Source organism: Plecotus auritus (genome assembly GCF_963455305.1).
Source record: "Plecotus auritus genome assembly, chromosome: 7".
NCBI classification, from domain to species: Eukaryota; Metazoa; Chordata; class Mammalia; order Chiroptera; family Vespertilionidae; genus Plecotus; species Plecotus auritus.
In genome coordinates, this window is record NC_137774.1 from 16,873,423 (window position 1) to 16,899,790 (window position 26,368).

At 49.0% G+C, this 26,368-nt stretch overlaps 2 protein-coding genes across 2 annotated transcripts; one reads left to right on the forward strand and one right to left on the reverse strand.

The window, feature by feature from the left end:
* The first annotated feature begins 363 nt into the window (after window positions 1–363).
* RAB5C (RAB5C, member RAS oncogene family) lies at window positions 364–24,245 on the forward strand. Its single transcript, XM_080679753.1, has 6 exons — window positions 364–623; window positions 19,401–19,655; window positions 21,166–21,317; window positions 21,520–21,642; window positions 22,744–22,837; window positions 23,332–24,245. Exons 2-6 carry the CDS (start codon window positions 19,490–19,492, stop codon window positions 23,445–23,447), a joined length of 651 nt encoding a protein of 216 aa, XP_080535879.1. The 5' UTR covers window positions 364–623; window positions 19,401–19,489; the 3' UTR covers window positions 23,448–24,245.
* HSPB9 (heat shock protein family B (small) member 9) lies at window positions 24,221–26,335 on the reverse strand. The gene has a single exon (XM_080679754.1). It carries the CDS (start codon window positions 25,563–25,565, stop codon window positions 25,086–25,088), a length of 480 nt encoding a protein of 159 aa, XP_080535880.1. The 5' UTR covers window positions 25,566–26,335; the 3' UTR covers window positions 24,221–25,085.
* Window positions 26,336–26,368: the final 33 nt, after the last annotated feature.

Consider the following 26,368-nt stretch of genomic DNA (forward strand, 5'->3'; position numbering starts at 1 on the left):
GAGAACCCTTCCTACAGCGCTTCCATCACCTTCCCCATCACAGAATGTTCCCAATAGTCGAGCTCCCAGAGCTGACTTGGCCCGAAAGTGCAGACGGGCTTCTCCGGGTTAGCGAGAGCTCAGGATCAGACCAAGCGGCCCCATTCACACCATGTTTTTCCTCTCCCAATTCTGCAACAGCCTTCAGCCCTCTTCCAACTATCCGCCACCCGCTTCTCCTTGTAACGCCCGGAACCCGCGGTGAGGCGGTCGGCAGGCCTGGCCTTAAAAAGTTCCCGGCCGGGCTCCGCCTAGCCCGGAGCGGGCTCCACCCTACGCCCAAGACCCTGGCGGCCACCGGCTCCTCCCAGCGCTGCGAACTACAAGTCCCGGCGTCCCTAGCGCGTGCGCTCCCGCCTCTCCCGCGCCCTCCAAGGGCGCCGCCTGCGAGTCCGCCAAGAATGCCTCTCATTGGTCTCTCCGCCCTGTCAGTCACCTGAAGTATTGAGGGGCGGTTCGGAGATGGAGATCCGGATCCGGAGCCGCTGAAAGGCGGAAGTGGAGGCCGGAGACACCGCCGGGGGGAGAGGAGCGGAGCCTGTCCGAGCCCTGGCCCCAAGTAACGCCGCCGCCCCAGAGCCGCCGTGAGTGTCCCCGTCCCGGGACCCAATGTCCCGCTCGCGTTGAGGTGTCTTCGGGGTAGCCCTTCCTCCCGCCCATTCCGGCTTAGAGGGAGACTGACCCCTCCCCCGACCCGTAGCCCCCTCTTAAGGAGTTCCCCAGGCATCAGGCCAAGAAGGGAGCTCTTCTTTCCTTCCCTTACCTGCCTTTCGTGCGCCTTGGGAAACTCTCCTGGCTCCCCTCTGGCCTGTCCAGCCCAGTTGTGGGAGGGAGAGACCCTAAGTTCCGCTCCAGAATTGGAGGAATCTTTGCCAGGTGTGAAGGAGCCTGTCTCCCTTCTTTTAGAGGTGGTGAGGAGTGCTGTCTGTCGCCGTTTTCTCTCCCCCTTCCCACAAAAACAGTTGTCTCTCCAACCCTGGAGGAATTTTATGTCAATTTCCTGGAAGGGCGGGGGGTTGGGGGGTCCTGGGTGAGACCGTCACATCGCACAGGGTCGCACAACTCCTTACTTCCTCTCTTTCCACAAGCCAGGCGCCGACCAGGATCTCAGCAGAGTTCAAGTAGGAATGAGCTGTCTTCTAGTCTTGCCCCCTTGACCCCAGCCCTGCCCCCTAGTTATGTTGTTCTCTAGTTGTGTTATCCAATGAGTGTATCTCCCTTCCTGCCTCTGAAAATTTTAGCTGAGGTTTGCTCAATTCTGGCTACAGCTCAGGGTGGATCTGCCCATTCATTATCTTCTCACTCCTCTCCTCCTCCCTCCTTGCTCCAGGCTCAGGACTGTCCTTCCAGAGCACGTGAGTGGTTTTCAAGCTGCTTCAGAGGGACTGCTCCTCCTGGGACTGCTGTCTGCTGGTCTTTAGGGAGGAGAAAAAAAGAGACAAAAAAGGAAGAGCCTGGAATTCAAGGGTCCTGGGCTATCTCTTTCAACCCCCCCCAATACCCCCCCCCAAAAAACACACACACACACACACATACCTTCTTATCAACAGGTAGATGCCACTTCTAGTTCCACATATCTCCAGTCCCTCCTGGCCTTGAACAAATTGTAGATTACAGAAGAATAAATTGACATCACAGTGGCACCTTTGGGTTCTTAATGTGCTAATTTTTGTAGCCCAAAGAACGTCCATACATGCCAGAAAGTGCTGATTCCCCCAGCCTTTCCAAGAGACAGCCCATGCTGACATCTGATCCTTGTCTATTGCTTGGGACTTAGGTGTGTGAAATGGCTGCTGTCTCAGATCAAGCTGGGAGGTTCTTTGTTATGTGACCAAAGTACAGTCCAGAGACTGTACCTGAATGAGAGCAGCCTGACTCTTTGAGGCCATGGCTGACCCTAGCTATCTACAGCGAAGGAAGGGAGGGAAGGCCATGCAATCTTTGGGAATTTCTTCAGAGTTCTGGGCTATCTTTACTGCCCTTGGATGCTGCTTACAAGTGCTAGTTGTTTGTGTTTTCTGCCTTGAGATCTTTTTGACTGCTTCTGGACTGTCACCAGTGTCTGCTTCCTACAAACTTTTGAGCTAGACCTTGGATGCACTTATTTCATTTTTCACTGGACAGTAACAACACCTTATTAGGATCGACAGTCGGATCACAAGCTCTCTATCCGTCTGGGCTTCTTTGGAGGGTCACTGGAGACTTGTGCAGGCAACCTAGTTTCTCTTACTCTGGTTAGCCTGTGCCTCTGAGAGGCAGAGCCTGGGAGGCCTGACCGCTCACCAGGCCTGCTGACCAAACTTACCTCCTTCGTAGTAGGCTGTGGTTTCTGGAACTCTGGGAGTCTCAGGATGAAGCTGACCAGTCTTCCGAGGGGACCTTCGTTGTCTGGGCATGTTCTCCCAGCTCCAATTTTGAAGGATAAGCTGCCCCTTTCAGAGAGACAAGGAAAGCACCAGTGCTCCGGGTGGTTAGGCAGCCACTCTGGCATCCAGAAATCTCAGGAGATCTGACACTGCTTGGCAGAAAGAGAGGGCTCTGTGTGGGATAGAAGCCCCTCTTCTGTGATGCCCTTCTTCTCCCCTCTTGTCTCTTACAACTAGTAAGCCTTTTTCTGCCTTTATACTATAGAAAGGTGGTGGCAACTAATTTTCAGAAGTTATTTTCAAGTTGCAAAGTTCTTTTCGCACATGTTCCTCATTAAGCGTCCTGGGAGATAGTGGGATTTGTACCTCCACTTCAGAGATGCCACTGAAGGAATTTAAGTAGTTTGCCTTGGAACATAGGATTAGAAAGTGGTAGAGCTAGGACTTGGGATTTGGGATTAAATGCCTCGTCTTCCCTAATAGTGGGCCCTCCTTTGGTCTGTGTTAAAGGAATGAACATGCAAAGTGAGCAGCCAGTGGCCCAAATACAGACCCTTTAGCATTCTGCATCATTGGGATCCTCTGCTTCTGGTTTTCGTCCTCTCTCCTCCCCCACCCTCCTAGCCTCTTTCTTGACCACCTTTTCTTCTGCCTGTGGAGACCATGGCAGTTATGAGTCCTGTGTCACTACTCTGTATGGGCCAAGAGTTTGCTGACATCTGCATGCCATTAATTTTATAGGAACCTGAAAGTCAAGATGGCTAGAAAATGAAAGTAAAAGTGAGTGGACCCAGGGGTCCCTATAAACCAGTGGTTCCCAATGTAGGGCACACGTCCCGCACGGGGGCAATTTGAGTTTTTAAGAGGGGCAATTTGAGAATGAATTATTAACAGTGAATTTTTTGCATTTCTTTTGGCTCTAGGGGCCTCATATACAGTATATAAAAATATATATTGTGACATTTATGCATTTCAGTTCTCATATATTTTGAAACTTTATTTGCTATTTTTTCATATCACTTCATATTTTTTTTTAACAATTTCTTAGTGATTTTTTCCTCAGTACTTCAACTGTCCTTTCGTTCTTTTATTTTTCTCTTTCATGGATGCCATGTTCTTTGGAAGCTTGTTTAGAGCACATTAATGGCCTTTTAAGCTTCTGCCATGTGACTAGGAGTTCACTTTTTGAATAATAAGAATTATATGTCATGGGGGGGCGGCATTCAGGATTTTAGAGATGCTTAGGTGGGGCATGGCCAAAAAAAGGTTGGGAACCACTGCTCTAGATAGAGTTAAGGGCACGGGGAACCAGCAGAGCTGGCTTTTGCTTAGCCCCCTGATTCCCCTTTGGTGTTGCCTACTGCTTGTAAGTGCGAAGAATGTAGCTCTCCACCAAGAGCTCTTTTCACTAGAATTTACATGGAAAGAGAACAAGGTTTACATAAACTTAATTCAGCTTCAACAAGCAAGTACTTGTTAGAAAGAACTTTCTTCTTCTAACCCTTGCCCTGTAAACAGAGGTAGTGTGATGGGGTGGAAGGCACGAGAGCTTTAGAGTAGTCAGACCCGAGTTGTCATCTGGACTCCCCCGTTTACCAGTTGCATGGCCTTGGGCTTATTACTTGACTTTGCTGAGCCTCTGTTTCTTCTAGTGTAACGGGGATACAAAATATCTTGCAGAATCAGAAACAAGAGGTAAAGCAGCTAGTCCAGTTCCTGGCACAGAATAGATACTCAACAAAATAACAAATTTGTGGATCCCCATATGGGGTGGTTGTTTTTTTAATCCTCACCCCGGGATATGTTTTTTCATAGATTCCAGTGAGAGGAAAGGAGAGGGAGAGAAACATTGATGTGAGAGAGAAACATTTATTGGTTGCCTCTGGAAGGAGCCCTGACTGAGACCAAACCTGCAACCTGGGTATGTGCCCTGACCCGGAATCAGACCTGTGACCCTTCAGTGCATGGGACAATGCTCTAACCAACTGAGCCATACCAGCCAGGACAGGTCCATGGGATTTTGAAGGTACATGATAATTCATCCCTATGATTCTGATTCAGCATTTGTAACAAGTATCACTGTGATGCTAATCCTTTGCTGGACGGTTTCACATATTTTCTTGTTTCATAGATATTAAACAGAACTGCTGTGGGTTGTATTCCCGTTTTACAGAATACATTGTTAACTAAGACCATGCTTATTTTTCTCCCACTGGAGTTCTTGGATCTACTGGGGTCATGTGCTGTGGATACTCAGAGTCATAGACCAGATGAGATCTTGCATCTTGTAGGCACTTCAGTCTTACTCAGTTTTTTGTTTTGTTTATTTATTAATTTGGAAGAGAGGGAGAGAGAGAAACATCAGTTTGTTGTTTCACTTATTTATGCATTCATTGGTTGATTCTTGTATGTGCCCTGACCAGGGATCGAACCCCAACCTTGGCATAGCGGGATGCTGCTCTAACTAAGTGAGCTACCCAGCCAGGACCAATCTTACTCAGTTTTAAACATTTTCATATTAAAATAGTCCTGGCTCTATTATAAATTGGAATGCAAAGTTTGCATGAATATAGCTAAAACAGGAAACTTGAGGACAATATTTTGGTTACAGCAGACTTCTTTGGGTTCGATTCCCAGATTCCTAGAGTTTGGCATTTTTCCCCCCTAACTTGAGTCTGGGTTACATTTGTTGAGGCCATTTGAGAAGGACTGTTTCCAATAGGATTTGTAAATTAGGATGTCCCCAAATCCAGGTAAGAGTGCCTTGAAGAGCCTTGGCAGAGGAGAATTAGAATATTTCTTAGGGTGTCCTCTGCATTAATAGCCTGCTATAGTAAGAGATTCGTTTTCAGAGTAAATGTCCTTATCTCCTGTATATGGAAACAACAATTCAAGTAAAAGCTAAACTGTTTGAGCTTTATTTCATACTAGAGGCCCAGTGCACAAAATTTGTGCATGGGTAGGGTCCCTAGTGGCTGCCAGCTGCCAGCGGGGCCTCCCTTCCCCCGGCTGCCTGCTGCTGCTGCCACCGCTACCCTGCCCGAACTCCTGGTCGAGGGGACAATTTGCATATTAGGCTTTTATTATATAAGATGTGCCAGGCACTCCAGAGCCATTCCCATGTATTGACTCCTTTGGTCTTCACAATAGCTCCAGGAGGAAGGTACTGCGTTTAATCCCGTTATCGTGGGGAACTCCGCAGTAAGTGGCAGAGCAGGGACAGAACCAAAAGTCTGTGCTGGAATTCTGTGCAGCACAGCCCCTCCTTGCCTCACCCCTGTGTGTTCTTCCCTTTGCCTGGAAGGCTCTTCTCCACTTCACCTGCCTGGGAGCCCCACCTCCCTCCTTTCTCTCAAAGTTCAGTTAGCATGTCACTGCCTCCATGAAGCCTTCCCTCCCTGAGGTAGCCTAAGGGCTTTCTTCCTCCCTTTACTTTCCTCGAATTGTACCTTGTCTACCTCCTGTCCTGTGTGGAGCCCTGTAGGGGCACCGATTGTGTCATGTTCAGTGTGTTCAGTCCTACCATGGTGCTCAGCATTGTCACTCCCAGTGTGGCTGTTTGAGGGCAGACATTCCCATCTGCCCTTGAGGCAAATGCCTACCCATTTCATTGAACACACTTCCTGAGTTCACACATCTTGGATGTGGTGACCTGGAATTCACACTCACATCCATCTGATCCCAAAGCCCGTGCCATTTCTTCAGTCCATCCACCAGAAAGTTGCTTACAGATAGAAGAGCAAACAGGTAAATAGGATGAATGTTAGGTATAGATGACAGAGGAGATGGGGAGGAAGCGGGGCAGGTCACAGACTAAATTCCAGAAGGTGGGGTTTTCCAGACCTCCATCGCCAGTGAACGGCTTCACAGGAGAAGGCTGGTGTGGCTTTGGCTCTCCACAGTCCTGTTGACTGACTTCTACAGCATGTGGATCTGCTCGCTGTGCTTCTGCAGCTGCGTGTGGTGAGGCAGCAGCGACCCCGGGCCAGGACTCAGCAAGGGTCAGTGGAAGTGAATTTAACTCTGGTCTGTGGGTGCTACTTTACACATCTGCATAAGGCTCATTCTTGAGAGGGTGGACTTAAGAAAGTGGCACCAGCCGAAACCGGTTTGGCTCAGTGGATAGAGCGTCGGCCTGCGGACTCAAGGGTCCCGGGTTCGATTCCGGTCAAGGGCATGTACATTGGTTGCGGGCACATCCCTGGTGGGAGGTGTGTAGGAGGCAGCTGATCGATGTTTCTCTCTCATCGATGTTTCTAGCTCTCTATCCCTCTCCCTTCCTCTCTGTAAAAAATCAATAAAATATATATTAAAAAAAAAGAAAAAAAGAAAGTGGCACCAGCAGCTGTAACCCACCGATGTGGCCTTTAAACTCCCCTGCCATGTACCTGCAGGATTTGGGTATTATCCTCTGCTCACCTCGACTTTGTATATCTATATGTATATATATCTATGTATATGTATGTCTATATATGTGTATATCTATATCTATAGATAGATAGATAGATAGATAGATAGATAGATAGATACAGGTATATATATAGATTGATTTCAGAGCGGAAGGGAGAAGGAGAGATAGAAACTTGAATGATGAGAGAGAATCACTGATCAGCTGCCACCTGCACGCCCCCTACTGGGGATTGATCCTGTAACTTGGGCATGTTCTATTCCTGGTCAGGAATAGAACCATGACCTCCTCGTTCATAGGTAGATGCTCAACCACTGAGCCATGCTGGCTGGGCTGCTCACCTTGACTATTGCTAGTGCTTCCCACCAAGCCCTATCTACTTACCCCTCGGCCCAGCTCCCTGTAAAATTGACTCATCTTTATGAACATGAGTTTATGGTAACTAGAGTCTTTGCATCTCTTTTTGTCACAAGATGAGCTGCTGCCTCTTTTTTTTTTTTTTCTTAATCCTCACCTGAGGATATGGTTTTATTGATTTTAGAGAGAGGGGAAGGGAGAGAAAAACATCACTGTGAAAGAGAAACATCGATCGGTTGCCTCCTGTATATGCCCCAACCAAGGATTGAACCCACAACCTAGGAATGTGCCCTGACTGGGAATCAAATCTGCAAACTTTTGGTATACAGGACGACACTCCAACTCAAACCAGCTGAGCCACCTGGCCAGGGCTGCTTTCTTTGTTTTGGGTTTTTTTTTTGTTTGTTTGTTTTTTTAATGATTAATAATTTAATTTCAGAATAGTTTTAGAAAAAGTATGAAGGTAATGCAGTTTTCTCACAAACCCCTGTGCCCAGTTTCCACTATTATTAACGTCTTACATTAGTATTGTACATTTGTCACAATTGATGAACCAATGTTGATACATTACTAATTAAAGTCCATACTTTATTCAGATTTCCTTAGTTTTTATCTAATGTCCTTTTCCTGTTCCAGGACTCATGACATTTAACTGTCATATCTCCTTAGGTTCCTCTTGGCTGTGACAGTTTCTTAGACTTACTGTTTTGTTTTGTTTTACTATTTGTATAGATTTTTAGAGACAGGGAGAGAGAGAGACATCAGTGTAAGAGCACAACTTCATCAATCAGCTGCCTCTTGCATGCCCTCCACCAAGGATCGAGCCCACAACCTGGGCTTGAGCCCTGACCTGGAATTGAACCAGCAGCCTTTTGGTGCACGGGAGGTCCAACCAGCTGAGCCACACCGGCCAGGGTGATTTTCCTTGTTTTTTATGACCTTGACAGTTTTGAGGAGTACTAGTCCGGTATTTTGTAGTGTCTTTCAATTGGGATTTGCCTGATATTTTTCTCACGATTACATTGGGTTATGACTATGAGTTTCTTGGGAGGAAGACCACAGGTGAAGTGCCTTTCTAATCATGTCCTGTCAAGGGTAAATACAATCAACATGCTTTATCACCTGACTGAAGTGGTGCTTGACAGGTTGCTTCACTGTAAAGTTGCTGTCTCTCCTCCCCCTTTCTGACATCCTCTTTGGATGGAAGTCACTACATGTAGCCCACAGTTGACGAGTGGCAAGTTATGCTCCTCTCCTTAAGGGCAGAGTATTTATGTGGGTTATTTGGAATTCTTGTACACAAGAGGTTTGTCTGTTCTCCCTGTTTGTATGCCCAGTTATTTACATCAGTATGGACTCATGGGTATTTATTTTATACTTGGGTTTATAATTCAATACTACTTTACTTGATTGCTTAAGTTGTCCCAGCTTTGATCATTGGGACGTCTTTCAGGTCTCTTTGACTAACCCTCTTCATAGTGAGGGCTTTTGGTTTTCATTTTTTGAGCACTTCCTTACTTTTTGGCACTATGAGATGCTCCAGGCTCACCTTGTATATTTCCTGCCCCAGTCCTAGAATTAGCTGTCTCTCCAAGGCCACTGCCTTTTAAGCAAACATTTCCTCTAGGTATGTTAACATAGAGTTACGTGGATGGATTCAAGTTGTTTCTCCTCTTGATGGTTAGTCACAGTCACTGAAGACTCCAGTGTGGGGTAAGGTGGGAGATGCACCTGGGAAATCCACTATGTGCACCCTGGCCGGGTGGCTCGGTTAGTTGGAGCATTCTCCCGTACACCGAAAGGTTGCAGGTTGGGGTGCATACAGAGGCAACTGACCAATATTTCTCTCTTACAGCACTGTTTCTCCCTCTCTCTCTCTCTCTCTCTCTCTCTCTCTCTCTCTCTCGCTCTCTCCTCCCCCAACCCCTTCCCCTCTCTCTAAAGTCAATAAAAAAACATATCTTCTGGTGAGGATTAAAAAAAAGAAATCCACTGTGTGAGAATCCTGGGAGTTGATCCCAATAGCAGTCTATTGCTTCTCTGCTCACCCATTCATACTTCTCATACCCCTGCCTAACGCTTTGATCCAGAAATGGTCAGATTTGGTGTTTACTCTGGAGTCTGCTATCCAGTTGGGATGATGAGGTAATAATCGTTCTCTATTTCAGGCACTAAGTTCTCCAGCCAAACCTTCCAGGACTCTGGGTCTCATAAGAGAGTCCATGTAAGTCTGGGCCAGCATTCTTTCCCTGCCATTCAAAAATGGACTACCCCTTTGGGAGGGTTTGTGCAGGGCTTATGGCTCTAGGCAGGCTCGAGGCAGGCTGTCACTGTGAGCTGTAATCCTGAATCATTGACTAGCTTAAATCCTTCTATTGTACTGTCATCCCTCTGAAGGTGTGTAACTTGAGCCCTACTGGAAACACTAACTTGGAATCTTGACTGGAGTTGCTTTACAAGTCTCTTGCCTTCTATTCATAGCTCCGTGGGTGTCCCCTTCAGGTGGCTCTGTCAGAAGCATCCCAGGCACAGGGGAGGGCGTGGGTGGCCTCTCTAACCCAGGCTTCTTTCCTAGTCATCAAACCGCTCTTGGAGCTTACTCAGAAGACTGTGGTGATTAATGACGCCAATTTCCAAACCTCTAGTATTTTCAGCTGGTTTTTAAAAGGAACTCTGGTTTCTTTGTCAGCTGTCCTAGTGCTGTCCCCTCCCCCTCTCCACAACTGAACTACTTTTCCCCTTTCCTGAATGAGGCTTTGAGATGAAAGGGCGGGCATTTGGGCTTTAATCCCAAGGATCGCTTTGTTTTGAGGGGCAGTTGTTTTAAGGGGCTATAGTTTGCCTGGTTTGGGGTTTCAACTCAGTGCTGATTTTTTTGGATGGTGGTGGTCTCTCCCTGCATTTTTGTGGCTTTGGAAGCCCGACTTCAGAGAATACAAGGTTAGGGTTGTTGACAGGATACAGGACATTAGGTGTGACTAGCCCTTTTTCTAGGACACTGGTGTTTTAGACTGTTAGGGCTGCTATACCAAAATCCACAGACTAGGTGGCTTATAAACAAGGAAATGTATTTCTCCCAGTTCTGGAAACTGGAAGTCCAAGATCAGGGTGCCGGCATGGTCAGGTTCTGATGAAGGCCCTCTTCCGGTTGCAGACTGCCGACTTCTCACTGTGTCCTCACTTGATGCAAGGGTCAAGGAAGCTCCCTGGAGCCTCCTTTAAAAGGGCACTAATCCCAATCATGAGAGTCTCTACCCTCATGGCCTTATCTCCCAAAGGAACTACCTCTCAATACCATCACTTGGGGATTAGGATTTCAACATGCATTTTAGGTTGACACAAACATTCAGACCATAGCAATTGTCCAATTCAGAATTCTCTCCAAATGAGGGACACTGAAGAATGGAAACAAAAGGAATTCCTGAATAGTACCTAAAGGTTTCGATTGAAGAATCCACTTCTTTCATAGGGACTTGGAGGGGCAGGGGCTTCCCTGCCCTTTGAATATTCATTGAGTGCTTGCTCTGAGCCAGGCCCTTTGCTAAGAGTCTTACATGCGTCCTCCTCCCAACAGCCCTGGGAGATGGATAGTATTCTCTCCATTGCGCGTGTGAGGAAATGGGTTCAGTGACACAACACTAGGTCACAAGGTGGCTCCAGGACTTGCAGTTTGTCTGACTCGAGCACTTGTGCTCTTCACCCGTGTGCAGGAGGAACTTATCTGGGATAGTGAGGTGTCTCGTCTGCTGGGCTGTGGTTCTCTTCGGGGATCTGCACCATCTGGCAGATGGGTGTATATTTAAGCTTTCAACTGCCCCATTTACTTGCCAAACCTAACCAGGCCTATATTTCAGGCTCACTTCATCACATTTTATTTTTTAAGGAGGGGTATTATTTTTTTAATTGATTTTAGAGAGAGGAAGGTAGAGAGAGAGAAGGAAACATCGATGACCCAGGCCTGTGTGGCTCCATTTGGAGTATCATCCGGTACACCAGAGGGTAGCAGGTTTGATTCTCATGATTCCCAGGCAAGGCACATGCCGGGTTGCGGGCTTGATCCCCAATAGGGAGCGTGCTTGAGGCAGCCTATGATATTCCACTCCAGGGAAACTGAAACCTGGGCATGTGCCCTAACTGGGAATCAAACCTGCCACCTTCTGGTGTTCAGGATGATGCTCCAACCAACTGAGTCACACTGGCCAGGACGTTTCATCACATTTATGAGCACCTACTGTGTGTCAGGCTTGATGTTATGTGTGCTGTTAAAACAAAAGAAACCCACAAAGTCCATCCTTCAAGAATTTTGTTTTGTGACCCTTTTCATCTGCAACAATGTCCTTAATTTCTCTCACTTTCTTACTCCCAAACCTCGCAGGTTCTCCAACCCCTACACTCACAATAGTCTTTCGAAAATTTGGGGCCATGGAAGTAGAATGTGATTCATTCATTGAAACTTGTTCAGACCCATTCATTGCCTAATTTCTTCACCTGGCACCATTCTACATTTTGTTCAGCAAAAGTTAAGAAAGAAAAAGTTGGCCTAAAGTATTGTTCGTTGGCGCCCTGGCCCCTGAGAGCAGCCATTGTCCCTCAGATTTCACAGTGGGAACTTTGGCCTCATTTGATGTTTGGGCAGCCTCTGACTACAGTGTGTGTGGTAACTGAGCAAGAGGAATTTGGTTTGCTGGTACCTGATACGCAATTCTCTTCCTCTGCTCTCCTCTCAAACACAACCTGTGTCTACGCAATTCTCTTCCTCTGCTCTCCTCTCAAACACAACCTGTGTCTTCTGCTGCCTGTGTAGGAGCGGAGGGCAAAACAAAGAGGGCAGTGAAGTAAATTGGTTTTCTTGTAATTTTTGTTTTTTGTAAAGACAAAGGTTTATGAGAGGCGTCTGTTGCAGTTATTGGTATGAGTGGCTGGATGAGCAGGTGCTGTGATGACACTGATCCTCAGCAGAGGTTCTTGGAGTCTTTCAGAGCCTGGGGCAGCAGCAGAAGTAATAGCTGTCCTGGCTGGTACTCCTGGCCCCTTCAGAGATCCTCCTGAGACAGAGGGGAAGGTGGGCCCTGCATTGATGGGAGTCCAGTCAGAACTGTCCTAATTAAATGGTAACTTTATGAGTAAAATAAATACAGGATAGTTGTGAGGCTTGCGAATCAGCAGAGATCCTATGTCTGTCTGACTGGCTTTCGCATAACTCGTGCTCCATCCTGGGAGCAGGTATAGGCTGGGGCCAGGGAAGAACCTCTGCCTTTGCTGGGTCTCTTCTTAGCATTTCACTTGGCACTGGCAGGTGAAGAGTCGGGGTGGCGGGGGGGGGGGGCAGCGGGGGGGGGGTGTGTGTGAGACATCGCACAGCCTCAGTTCCATCCTCTCCATGCCCTGTAGCTGGACGTGTGTGTTGATTTGTGCTGAAGAAAATGCCACATTTCAAATTGAGCTTTTGCTTGAGGTGTCATAGAGCTGCCCTAGTTGGAACCAGAAAATTTGCCACAACCTTGCTGACTGAGCTGTGCTGAGTCAGACCAGGACCTCTTAGGGAGAATAATCTCTTGGGAATATCATTATTAGGGCGTAGGGCCGTGGTGCCCCTTACACTCAGTAGGCAGGAAAGCCCTGCTGGTACAACTGCAGGCTGTCCCCTGTCTGACTGGCCTTCCTCCCTAATCTGTTACCCAAATGCATGGCTCCTCTGTTGTCCACCAGGACCAGTGAGTGAGAGTCCTAGAGCTGCCCATGAACCCTGGGGACCTTCTGTGGACAGTACGGGTAGATCACACTGACCAAGCTGTGTCAGCAGCTACGTGGAGATGTCCCTCCCAGCAGCCTTCCTCCCTGTGGGTGCAGGAGGAGAGGGAACAGGGATTGGAGGTTTCCATCCTTGGCTTGAAGTTAGTGCTGACTCTGCTTCTCTCAGCCTCCCTGGGGAACCCATCTGTTGTCGAGAGCTGAGAAAGCAGCTTGGAGCTCAGGGAACGATTTTGTGGTATTCTTGCTGGGGCAGGGCATCCGGAAGCTGGGGACCAGTCGCTCAAGGGGTCTTCACCTAACCCAGCTTAACATCTATCCTGAGTGGCCCATCAGGCCTTCCCACACCAAGGAAAGGGCTGCAGAAGCAGCTGTGCTCTGTCCTGGCTGACTCCTGGCAGAGCTCTAGGTTCAGCCTGGACATTGTGGTGAAGGACCACTTGGTCATGGGTATGCAGGATTTAAGCTTCCTGGTGTTCCTGCATACTGGTCCCTTTTGCAGGTATTGGTGGAATTGGTGGCCTCAGCTGGAGCTCTGTGGACTCCACCGGGGCCTTTGATGTGTTATCTAGTGCACGTTCAGGCACTCAGTCTCTGAAGAGTCTTATCATTGAAAGGGGCATGAGAGGAAACTGATCCCAGCTAAGAGAATTGGGTGGCTGGGAGAAGATTCAAGGGCCTGTCCCTGTGGTGTGGGACCCAGCTCACTCATAGTCCCCCTCTGGAGTGATTTACTTCCCTTCCCCCTGGAAAGGGAGTCGTCTTGCTGTGGCTGCGTAAGGACAGCACCCCTTCCTCTCCTGCTGCCATTTCCCCTAAGCCCCGTACTTCCAGGTAGGATGAGGAGCCCCAGCCCTGGCTTGATACATCCCATCAGAGTGCCTCTTAAATCTCAACCTGACTTTTCAGGGCCAAGCTTCCTCTGTTATACTCTCCAGGGGGGACCTAGGTCCTATGAAAAAACCATTTTTTTTTCATATTTAAAGGACACATTTTATTAAAGCATGCATAGAAGGTGGCAGCCCTCATTACTCTTAGTGGATGGAATGGTATTAGTAATATTCTTGGGTTTTCTATGTCTGATGGGGGAGTTAAGAGTCCTGAGCTTGGGCTCTGCCACCATCTATCTGGCTGTGACCCTAAGCAGCTCACCTGGCCTCATCTTATCTCCTCCTCTGTAGTGGGAAGAGGAGGATTAGGTCTTCAAGGACCTTTTTTAGTGAGTAAAACTAGTTAGCTTCTTAGTATAATAAACCTGCCCCTTGTTGGAACCTTACCTTCAGCCCAATACTCTGCTGTGTATGCTATGCGTTGTTTCATTTAACCTTTCCAACAACCCTATGTGATTGGTATTACCATTTTATAGATAAGGGACTGAAGCTGACAGCAGTTGCTTGTCTGATTTGGCTAAGGTCACTTGGCTAATAAACGGTAGAGCCAGGCTTTAACCAAACCCGGTTCAGTCTCCCAAGTCCTAACCTGCTAGTTGTGCTGAGGAATAGCGAGTGGATACCTCATGTGACTCATGGCCTGTGTGGCTTCAGATTCTTCTTTCCTCTGGGTCTGCAACCAGCTAGAGGCCCGGGTAGTCCTGCTGTGGGTCTGCCCCCTGGTCCTGTGTGCAGTGTGGTGATTTTCTGCTTGGAGGAAGAGCTGTGGGTAAATCATCCCCCAGCTGATCTGAGCTTTTAAATGTCTTCCACCTCAGCCTTTGAAGCGAATCACCTCTCCTGTGTTCCGTGTTTCCTTCTCTTTAGCTAACAAGTTGCTTCTGCTTATCAGCTTCTCTAGCCAATTCTTGTGTTGTTAAGTATGCAGGAATGCGTTTTTCCAGAGTAAAGTGTAGCTGAAGAGTCACTGGCCAGAGCCACCTCCAGGGCAGGCTGGGCAAGGTCACTTGGCTCTCATTGCCCGCCCCCACGCCCCTTTCCAGCTAACCTTGAGTGAGTGAGTCTCCAACCCAGCCTCTGGTCAACAGAGTCTGATTGGTTTCCCTAATCAGCTCACTATCCAAGCTGTGCTGGGACTGTCAGCTAGAGGAAGTCGATGAAGCAAACAGGAAGCGTGAGAGACACCCATCAGCTGGAATTGCTCACCCTTTCACCAGGAAGGACACAAAGTATGAAGTGGGGGACTTCATGGGCTAGAGAAGAGATTCCACCTCTAGAGATTCTGATTCCGTTGGTCAGGCTTACTTTCTTAATGTCCAGGGTGATTCTGATGAAAAAAGTTTGAGACCCACTAACCTGTAGTATCCAGAACAGAGGAACCCAAAGCAAGGAAGAGTAGTGTTCTGCTTTTTCTTTCTCTTTCTCTTCCACCCGTGGCCCCAGAACTGGCTGGGCATATGCCCATTATGCCTGTTCACGGGGCCAGAGTGTTTAGGAAATTGGATCCCTTCTGCCCTTTCATATGTATTGTGGTAAAAGGTATAGCAGACCCCTTAGTCCTTGCATTAATCCTCATTTCCTGTGAAGATGTGAGATTAGGTTAAGTGTTCATTATCTGTGGCCTCTAAACAAACCATGGTTCTGATTGGGAGGGTGGGGGAAGCAGGTCACGGCAAAGAGCATCTTTTGTCATGGTTCCAAAGCTGTACCCATTTCACCAGCTTCATGAAAATATCCATGAGTGCCCTAGCCAGTTTGTCTCAGTGGATAGAGCATGGCCCATAGACTGAAGGGTCCCGGGTTCGATTCCAGTCAAGGGCATGAACCTCGGTTGCAGGCTCAACCGTGTGCGGGAGACAATCAATCTATGTTTCTCACATAGATATTTCTGTGTCTCTCCCCTTCCCTTCCACTTAAAAAAAAAATCAATGGGAAAATATCCTCAGGTGAGGATTAACAAAAAAGAAAGAACATATTCAGGAGGAAATTCATCCTATTCATGTATTTTTCTTGGTGTTGAATAAACTGTTTTTTTGTGTGTGTTTTTTTTAATATCTTTGGCCCATTATGTATCTTATAAGAAACTTTAGCCACAGCTTGATCTCTTAAAGAGAATGTGATTTTTCTGAAGGAAGACATTTACTGTGCCATTTTTGGTTATAATTCCATCAGCTGACTGCGCCCGTGGATGATTCTCGCCACTGGTTCAGGAGGAAGGATTCCCACAGTGAGATTCCCTCCCCTAGGCGGCAGTCCAGATCCATGCATGAGTTCACCTGCTCCGGAGGGGAGGGCATCAAGCTTCCTGGGGCTCTGGGTGTGGCCTTCTCCTGTCTTAGACACCCCCTGTCTGGGTGTGCTCTTCATGGCAAAATCAGCCGCCTCCATGCTTTATCGTCTGGTAAGGTTCTCCGACTGTTCATGTGATCACCAAGTAGCGCCAGGAAAACCACGAGGCAGCAGGCCATAAAAAGTGCTGGGTGTGCCTGCTGAGGTGTCTCTGGTTGGACGGCAGGACCAGCATCCAGGCAGAACATATCACCAGCCAGTTTGTGCCAGGCGGAGCACCTGCAGCACTTTAAAAAATACAGATACCGGGCACGCCTCCAAGCCGTCACCGGAACCTCCAGGGGCTGGCTGCACATGTGATTTTGATGTGCAGACAGAGTTGAGAACCACTGCATAAGAGTTACTTTCCTGTCCTTCTGACTTGTTAAAAAATCAGATTCTGCCCTCACTGGTTTGGCTCAGTGGATAGAGCGTCAGCCTGCAGACTGAAGGGTCCCAGGTTCAATTCCAGTCAAGGGCACATGCCAGAGTTGCGGGCTCGGTCTCTAGTGTGGAGTGTACAGGAGGCAGCCGATCAATGATTTTCTCTCATCATTGATGTTTCTATCTCTCTTTCCCTCTCCCTTCCTCTCTGAAATAATAAAAATTAAAAAAAAATACTGCAAGCATTAAAAAAAAAAAAATCAGATTCTGTGTGGGCAGATTTGGTCTGTGTGGGCAGATTTGGAAACCCACTGGTTTGACAGGAACAAAACTTAGATATTACCTTTATTTTTCTTCTCTTGTAGGTGCTGGTAGCCAGGGTCCCAACTGCTTTGGGGTTTTGTTTTATTGATTTTTGGAATCGGAGACTTCATTATCTGTTTCCCTCCCCCACTCATTCGTACCTTCTCCTCTAGTGCCCCCGCCACACTGTTGGTTGGCCAAGATTCTGTCACGTGAATTTGTGGTAATAACCAACTTGTAATTCCATCGTGGTTTCCCTCTGTTGCTGTGGCCTTGAGTGGCTCCTCCCTCTGTTGGGAGTACTTAGAGAAGGGAGAATTACCGTGATTGCTGGAGCCAGACCCTGCTGGGCCAGCAAAGCTGCTGCCACAAAAAGAATGTCTCATTTACCCAGCCACCCAAAACCAAACACGAGGTGGGCATTGTCTCCATCTTTCTTCCACAGCAGGGAGAATGGCAGGGAGACAAATGAGCATGCAGGCAACCCGAGTTTGCGGACGAGGCTCTATCAACTGTATGCTGGGTGCCTAGAGCAGGGCATTTAATACCTGAACATCAGGCTATTCGTCTGAAAAGCCTTTGTTTTAAAGGTTAGAGTAGATAATGGTTGTGCAAGTGCTCAGTAAATGTTACCTGTCTCTGAGAATTATTTCATTTGGTAAGCACTCTTTGAATTCCCAGTATGTACATAGGCATTGTGAGGGAGGCATCTCAGAGGAGCCAGAAGCACAACTCTGTCTCAAGGGCCATAGAGTCTTGCAAAACCATTGATGGGAGCGAAAAGAGAAGGCACCTTAAACTAAAATATTTCAAAACTGGCACTTCTTGTCCCTAATTGAGATTCTCCTCCCTCCACCCTTCATTCTTCCTTCCTTGTACTCTTGGGAAAGAGGTGGCCCCATTTCAAGCCTCTTTTCCTTTGGTGCTGCCCAGAAGGGAAACTCTTGTTCCTGGTTAGTGAATCATTCTTCCTGAAGCTCACTTTTTAAACACGTTGCTGGGAGAACTTGGACGTGAAAAACGATTTGAGGTTGCACAAAGCAAGCCCTTTGCTGTCAGCTTCTCATACCGTGCAGACCACTGCTTCCTACAAACACCTGCCTCTTCATGTACACCCTTGTCCTATCCTGACTGCACGGGAATGTACTCCCCTTGCTCAGGGGGCAGGCCAGGGCTTCCTTGGGATCCTGTTCCAGAGACCCCTCCTGCATACACTCCATTCATCAAAATCTTTTCTTTCCAACTTGAGTTTAAATTCTGTGTGCAGTGTTCAGGTCATGATATCTACTCACAGTACTTATTTGTAAAGCACTGTGTACGTTCTGATAGCTTTTAATATACCTCTTCTAGAGGCTTCTGAAGATAGGTTCCTCATCCTTTGCAGTTCCAAAACTTAAAAAAAGAAAGCTTACACCTCCAAAGCTATCACAGACCGAGTGACTAAGATGTCCTTGCTGGAACACCAGCTGCTGGGGTGCGGATCTCAGTGTCCCATGTTTGTCTCCGCCCTCCCATAACTCCCCTTGTTCTTCCTCTGCGTCACCCTTTTTCTCTGCCAGTAGAGAATGGAACTGAGGTCTCTATTTAAAAGAGAAGTTTGGCAGCCGTTCTGACCGCCAGCAGAGCTCTGGCTTTGGTGTGTGTTTGGTTTTGTGTGTGTTTGGTTTTTTAATGTGTGTGAGACCTCTGGCCCATAAAAATGAGAGAACTGTGGGGAAGAGGCTCAGGGTGAGACTTGGATTCCAGTGCACAGTCCAGCCTCAGACTGAGAAAGTTGGTCAGTCCTTCTGAGGATGGCAGGACAAAATGACTATTTTAATAACAACTTGCACTTGGCCAGGCCCTCGTCCCTGAGCACCCACAAGGTTGAGGAGCTTTCTCCTGGGACTCCCCGTGCCCTGCTTGGCTTCCCTCTGGCTTTGCACAGAGGTGGGCTGTGATTTTAGCTACCAGACTATAAGTTCCTTGTTTGTTGACCTAGATCAGTGGTCAGCAAACTCATTAGTCAACAGAGCCAAATATCAACAGTACCACAATTGAAATTTCTTTTGAGAGCCAAATTTTTTAAACTTAAACTTCTTCTAACGCCACTTCTTCAAAATAGACTTGCCCAGGCCGTGGTATTTTGTGGAAGAGCCACACTCAAGGGGCCAAAGAGCCGCATGTGGCTCGCGAGCCGCAGTTTGCCGACCACGGGTCTAGAGCCTAATGTCTTCCTGGGCGATTTTTTTGGTACCCAAAAAGTCTGCTGATTCCACTGTCACCAGGCTGCCACGTGCCCATGCCTCTCCTGTATGTGTTTATCTGTATGTGAATGTACACATTTGGGATAGGCAAGTCAGTGTGTTTGCTCAGAAGCATGAGCCTAAAGTTGGAAGACCGCTTTTCTCTTTACCACTCAGATGTTGTAGAGCAAATACATGTGTGGTACAGCCTAGTCGGGCTCTTCTCCTAACTTCTGGGGGTGGAAGCCAGGTCATCAGGGAGGGCAGAGGGGGAGACCTGTGATTTAAGAAGGGCTCACTGCACAACAGTCTCTGGACTAACCCAGTATTTCTGGTTTCTCCCTTGCAGTTGGAGGCCCCCCTTCCCACTAAGTGCCTCTTTGCATAGCACCGGCCCCTGCCCTCACGCTCACTGGTACCGCTACAGCAGGACGGGCCATGGCGGGTCGGGGAGGTGCAGCACGACCCAATGGACCAGCTGCTGGGAACAAGATCTGTCAATTTAAGCTAGTCCTGCTGGGGGAGTCTGCAGTAGGCAAATCCAGCCTTGTCCTCCGCTTTGTCAAGGGACAATTTCACGAGTACCAGGAGAGCACAATTGGAGGTGAGTGGACACAAGGGAGCAGGGGTGGCCGCAGGAAGGCCAAAGAAATGCCTTGGCATTGAGGAGAAGGAAGCTGCCTGCCTGGAGAGACTAAACACACCTGGGGAGGGGGCAGCCCCTTCCTCATCTGGGCCCTGAAACAAATTCCAACAGCTGGTCTCCATGCCTAAGTCCCAAGAAGCTTCTAGCGAGAATTAGCTGGGAGCCAAAACTGACTTCCTCTCCTGGTTCTGCCTCTTTATTATTGTGTGGCTTTGGCGAAGACCCTTCCACAGACCCAGCCTCTGGGAAGGGAGAGGCTGAGTCTGGATTCTTGTGGGTTCTTCTTACTTTGCCAGGCCATGCATCTGCCCTGGCCTCTCCCACTTTCCAAAATGGGGAAATGGCTTGGTGAGTGGCTGGCATTTCTGAAGCTGACCTTTACTCTTTCTTGAGTAAAGAGCCTCTTTGATTTCCCAGTGGTCAGCATTCAGGTTGTAAAGGTCTGAACTCAGCCTCCTGCCTTAGTAGCCAGTACAAACCTTGAGGGGCCAGGGCCAACCTTGGGCCTGAGTCATCTTTTCTCTACCCTCCTGGTTGGTAGGAGGTTTCCAGGCAGCTGGAAACAAAACGGGCCGTGTCAGCAGTCTTCTGCTGCCTCCTCAGCACTCGAGTCAGGAGCCGGAGAGGGGAAGTGGAGTGATGCCCCGTGTTCTCAGAGAGGAGGGGGGAGGCAGATAGGAGAGCAAGCTTTCAAAAACAGAGCTCTCTGGGATCCTCTGATGGGTCCCGGGGCCAAGGGGACTCCCACCTGCCTGTCCCAGCTCCTTGAAGCATATACTCAAGTGCCTCATGTTCCCCTGCCTCCTCAGGACAAAGAAAGGGTCAGGTGTTACCTGAAGGTCAAGCCACAGGGTGGTCAATCAAGAATGGGTCAGGTCAGAGCTGGGGGTTGTGGCTAGCCCAGTGTACCTGGAGGTGGCAGGGCCGTTAGGAAGCTGGCCACCCAGCCTCCTCTGGCAGGGGAACAGCGTGTTCTTTCAGGCGTCCCTAGCACAGCTAAGTGTGTAAGTGTCCTCAGGAAACAAGGCCAGTGACACCCCTGGGCTGGAGCAAACGGGGGCTGGCGAGGTTTCCAGCTGGACTGTTCTCTGAGGGGAGGGAGAAGGAGGAAGGAGGCGGGGGGGGGGGGGGGGGGCGGGATCCGGCCCACCCTGCTGAGCTTAGAGTCAGGTTTCCCCTGGGCTTCTCCTCTCCTGCCCCCTGCATTCCTCTTCAGAGAGTGCTCCTGAAATGGCTAGGTGCAAGCAGGCTGCCCTTGCCCAGTGTGGTCTCTAAAGCCTGTACATTCTGCAGCCCCCTCAACACATGTACGAAAAGACAAACTCCGCCCATCCTTGCAGGCTGCTTCTCTGTGCCCAGCTCCGCAGAAGGCTTCTGAGTGCCAGAGCCCTGGATGCAACAGTGGAGATAAGTGGGGATGGCTTCCCCAGCTCTTTCTTGCCTGGTAACACCACCTTCCCTCTTACAGCGGCCTTCCTCACACAGACTGTCTGCTTGGACGACACAACAGTCAAGTTTGAGATCTGGGACACAGCTGGACAGGAGCGGTATCACAGCCTCGCCCCCATGTACTATCGGGGGGCCCAGGCTGCCATCGTGGTCTATGACATCACCAACACAGTAAAGATTTTTCCTTAACTTCTTGATCCTTGTTTCTGGATGGGGTCTGGGCTGATTTCCTCGGCTGTTTGGGGTGTCTCGCCAGAGTCTTCAGGCTGGTGACCTTGTAGACACCTGGCTCTGCCATGTGGAGCTTCTCTAGTGTGTGGCCTGGGCAGAATGCCTCCTCTGTCCCTTTGACATTCCGGCCCTGTTTTCCCAGGATACGTTCGCACGGGCCAAGAACTGGGTGAAGGAGTTACAGAGGCAGGCCAGTCCCAACATCGTCATTGCGCTGGCGGGTAACAAGGCAGACCTGGCCAACAAGAGAGCCGTGGAATTCCAGGTGTGGGGGATGGACAGGACCTGGGGGAGGAGTAAGCCAGCTGCATGGCTTTCCCCAGGCTACTCAGGGGTTGCAGGAAGGGTGACATTGGGAGGCAGCAGGGGCGCTTTTATGTGCTGTCCTCTTGTGACTCAAGCCTGGGCTGAAAGGAATTGCCTCGCCTTGTTTCTTGGCAGTAGGGTATGTGTGCATATGGATAGCTAAAGTTTCTGCTTATTTTTCTGTACATTTTTAAATGAAACACTGTAAAAGAAATATTTTTTTCACGTAATACATGCACATAGTAAAATTTAAACAGTACAAGAAGGTATATAGAACTAAATTTAAGTCTCTAACCTAGAAACTCAGTCTTCCTTTCCCCAAGTTCCTCAGTTTCTGGTCTTTCCAGAAATATGCACAATGTATGTAAATCCCTTTTTACGTAGATGGAGATGTGTTTTACATACTTATGTATTTAATTAATTTTTTTTACCAGTCCCAAACTTTAAGATTGTTTGTAATAGCAAAAGACTGGAAACAGTGCTGCAGTCAGTATGTACATACTTCTGTGCTTTGTGTTTTTTTTTTTTTTAATGTATTTTTATTGATTTCAGAGAGGAAGGGAAAGGGAGACATAGAAACATCAATGATGAGAGAGAATCACTGGCTGCCTCCTGCACTGGGTATTGAGCCCACAACCCAGGCATGTACCCTGACTGGGAATTGAACCGTGACCTCCTGATTCATGGGTGAATGTTCAACCACTGAGCCACACTGGCTTTTGTTCAAATGTGCAACTGTATTTGTAGGATAACTTTCTAGAAGTATTTCCTAGCCTAGTGATTTTAAAGAGCAAGAAGGTAGAACGGGCATAGGGACACCTGGTAAAACCTCTGCCAATGTTTGTGAGGTGAGAGGTGCTGTATCTGAAATGGGGAACAGGGTGTATGGTACACACGTCTCAGAGGAACCCCGAGTGGAAGGCTATAGGCCTGAAAACCCCTGCATTGTCTCTATTGTGTATAAGGCACTGTAATCAGGGAAGATTTTTTTATTCTGGGCCCCAGCCCTTGCCAACTCAACATTTTCCTCCCACCCACTTTCTCAACTCCATCAAATCAGGAAGCACAAGCCTATGCAGACGACAACAGTTTGCTGTTCATGGAGACATCAGCAAAGACAGCAATGAATGTGAATGAAATTTTCATGGCAATAGGTAAGGTGCCTCTCCTCTCCTGCTCTCATTGAGTTTTAGCACATGCCTGCTGTTCTGTAGTAAGTCTGTGGAGTCCCTTCACCGACAGACCTTCCGCTATTTTCAGTATTCTGATAAAGTCATTTTCTTTTTCATCTAACTCTCAGATGTAGATAGTTCATCCCAGAAGTTTCTAAAACTTGGACTAAAGTCTCAACATTTCACTTCCTTACTGTTAAGCTTACCACCCACCTAAAGCCCGATATCACCATCCTACCCACCACTTAGGATTTTTTAACCCATTTAGCTCTGAAGTCAACCTGCTTGGTTCAAGTTCTATAACTCTGGTCTTAAGCAAGTCACTTAACCTCTCTTTGCCTCAGTTTCCTGAAACACTCAGAATGTACCTGACACATAAAAGTAAAACCCTCAATATGCCGGATTCTACTCAAGTGGACTTGGGAGACAGTATTAGGGTACCCCCACAAACACAGTTTTCCTTCTCTCCCAAACAGCTAAGAAGCTCCCCAAGAATGAGCCCCAGAATGCAGCTGGTGCTCCGGGCCGGAACCGAGGTGTGGACCTCCAGGAGAACAACCCAGCCAGCCGGAGCCAGTGCTGCAGCAACTGAGCCCCCCTTGCCTGCCCACTGCCCCCACCTCCTCCGCCTGAACAACCTGACTGGAATCCACTCTAACCAATCGCACTTAACTACTCGGGCCACCATGGGGGGAGGGGGCAGAGGGAGGGGGTCCACCATGATTTCTCCATATAATTTTGTTCATAGGCCGGAGTGAGTTATTCCACCTGCACCTTTCTGTAAAAATACTAATTCAATTTTAAGTCTTAAGTCACTTTTTTAATATATATGATCTCTTCCCACTACCTGCCCTTTCTACTGTTCTCCCACTCTCCCTTCGTAGCCACATGCTCCCGTTTCCTCCACCCTTATATGTGAGGAGGCAGGGGTTGGAGCAGTAACCCTCCTTTCCTCTTGCTGATTAATCGGGCTCAGCAAGAGCATCCATATCCTCACTGTTTGGCGTGTGCTTGGTTCTGGGCCATGGGGCAGGCCCTAGGGACTAGGGAAGGGAGAGACAGCTCTTCCCTTAGCTGGCTGGCTAGCATCAGGCTGCAGTCCCCCCTCACCCCTGACATACAGTTGGGAGAGAAACCACAGCATTATTGTGACAGCCACGAACCCATTGCCCACAGCCCACCCCATCCCCCTCATCCTTGGTCACCCTGACCTCTGGCTCTGAGCCCTGTTCTGACCAAATCACGATGATGAGTATTTGGGGGGTGGGTGGGTAAGGGGGGAGTGGGTGGGAATGGAACCAACTTTTTCTGTATTTTGTATTGTATGTTTTCTTCAACATGTAACCAATCAGTATCTTGTCAATATAGTCAGCCAATGGATTGACCTCCTGCTTGTCTTGTCTTTCTCTGGCAGAATTTATCAGACTACATCCTCTCTAGCTTACTTGAAGTTAATTTAAAATGGACCACTGAATCTTGTTAAACAGAAGCTTCCCCCTCACTCCAAGTGAGGGGGTACTGGTGTCTTGGTAACCAAGAAAAAGAGTCCCTTACTGTTACCAGTACTAATGGCATGGGAGTTAAGAGTGACCTGGAACTGAATCTCACCAAGTTTGAAGTTGGGGGTCCTGCATTTTCCTCTCCCTGACCACCTGTAGAATATATTGGGGTGATTGTGCAGTCCAGATTTGAAAATATTTGGTCTCAAAATCAAAACAACACACACACAAACACACACAACGGAAAACAAAAACAGTTGGTCTCTGAAACACCAGAAACAAGCTCTTCGGGGTTTGGGGTGCATCAGTATCAGGACTGAGGGAATGCCCTCTTCCCTGTAGAGGAACACCAATGACCTGGAACTTTGGACTGATCATAAGGCCAAGACAATAGCCTCACACCAGGTCCAAGCCATCTGGTCCCTGGTCTCTAGCAGGCCCTCTGCTGGTTCTGGAACTAGGGGACTCTTGGACCCTCCTGGCTCTCTGCTGCTCCCTGCTGGCGCTGCTGCTCTCAGCCCCCAAGGGCTATCTGTCCAAGCAGAGCCGTGCTGAGTAGGACCACACCGCACCCCCCCCCCCCCCCCCCATCTCCCAGCCTCTCCCGGGACCAGCACTTTGAGGTGCCTTTCTGGCCTTCCCCTACCTTCATCATACCTCCACCTCTGACCCCAACCCCAAGAAGAGACCGCGGACACGAAGGCTGCTGCTCACTATGGCGGTTTATTGGGTCAGGCTAAGCCGGAACCCTTAGAGCCGTGACTCCTGAGTTTCGAGGAGTGTCCTGTTTGAGCTTCAGCGGAAGGCAGCGCCCCGCACTGGCCTCGGATCCACAGCTGGCCCGAAGGTGTTAAGCAGCAGGTCATGGCGGCGGGATCCAGGTTCGGTGGTAGTAGCATTTGGCGGTGCAACTTCTGCGCCATGCGGTAGCCGCTCCCATCTGGGCCGTAGCTCTCCTTTTGCCGCTGGCCCGTCACCGTCAGGCACTGGCCGTCCACTTGCACCAACAGTTCCTCTGGGCCGAAGCCCTGGGCATCCATCTTCATCTGGAAACTGTTCTCCACGTGGACATTGCTCCGCACAGCTGACACATCATCCTGGAGCCGCTGCACCGGCAGCGTGGCCACCTGGTTCTGTTCAGTGAGGGCTGTGCTGGGAGACCTGGACGCCACCTGGCTCCCTTTGGGGAGACCGCTACCGACCCGCTGCATCCGAGTGAGCAACTGCTGTCCGAGGGCACGAGGCTCTGAGTCTAGTGCTCGGCGCGTGCAGGGGCGGGATCCAAGAGCGGAGGGTCCTCCCGCGCCCCACCCAGCTCCGCTCCTGCTCAGCAGCTCTGCTCCGTGCAGTAGGACTCCCTACCCTTCTGCAGAGTCAGAGTTCAGGGTCAGCTGTGCACTTCCTACCTCCACGGTCAGGTGGTCATTCGCCCTGGCACGCCCGCTGCTGCTTTTATCCTGGATCCTTTCTTGGGCCCCTCCCCACCTCCGTCAGAGGGTCCGACTGGATATGATAAAGGAGGCCGGAGCCATGACTAATGGAACCATTATCAGCGCAGAGAGGAGATGACATTGAGCCATCGGGACACCTCCTTCCAAGAACGGGCCTGGGGGCAAGAAGAATTGTCCCCTGGACAGAGCGGAGTGTGAACACAGGGTAATCAATCCATTTTCCATTTTCGGAACGTCCTGCCTTTCTCTGACAAGGCACAATCCTGGAGATTGGGAGGTGGACACATTTTTCTGTCTTCCTTCATCCATCCTGGGCCTACTGCGCTGCAGGTTTGGGCTGGGCTCAGGGACCACAGCGATTAAGATGTGGCCCTCAAGGTTCCCAGGATGTTGAAAGAGAGCCATTCCCAAACACAGGAAAAACTCCCGCCCTCCTATGCCTCTACTTCATCCCCACCGTGGCAGCCTTGTTCGTGACCCCGACCATGTCTCTGGTACTCATCACTTTTATAATAAACCCTTTTTATGGAAGCACAAAAGGGTACAGCTGAATTATCCCAACA

Excerpts from the sequence above, each read along its gene's own strand:
- HSPB9 (XM_080679754.1), bottom strand. The coding sequence starts at position 25,565 with ATGCAGCGGGTCGGTAGCGGTCTCCCCAAAGGGAGCCAGGTGGCGTCC.
- RAB5C (XM_080679753.1), top strand. The coding sequence starts at position 19,490 with ATGGCGGGTCGGGGAGGTGCAGCACGACCCAATGGACCAGCTGCTGGG. Across the intron at positions 19,656-21,165 it reads CCAGGAGAGCACAATTGGAG|CGGCCTTCCTCACACAGACT; the intron begins GTGAGTGGACAC and ends TCCCTCTTACAG. Across the intron at positions 22,838-23,331 it reads TGAAATTTTCATGGCAATAG|CTAAGAAGCTCCCCAAGAAT; the intron begins GTAAGGTGCCTC and ends TCTCCCAAACAG.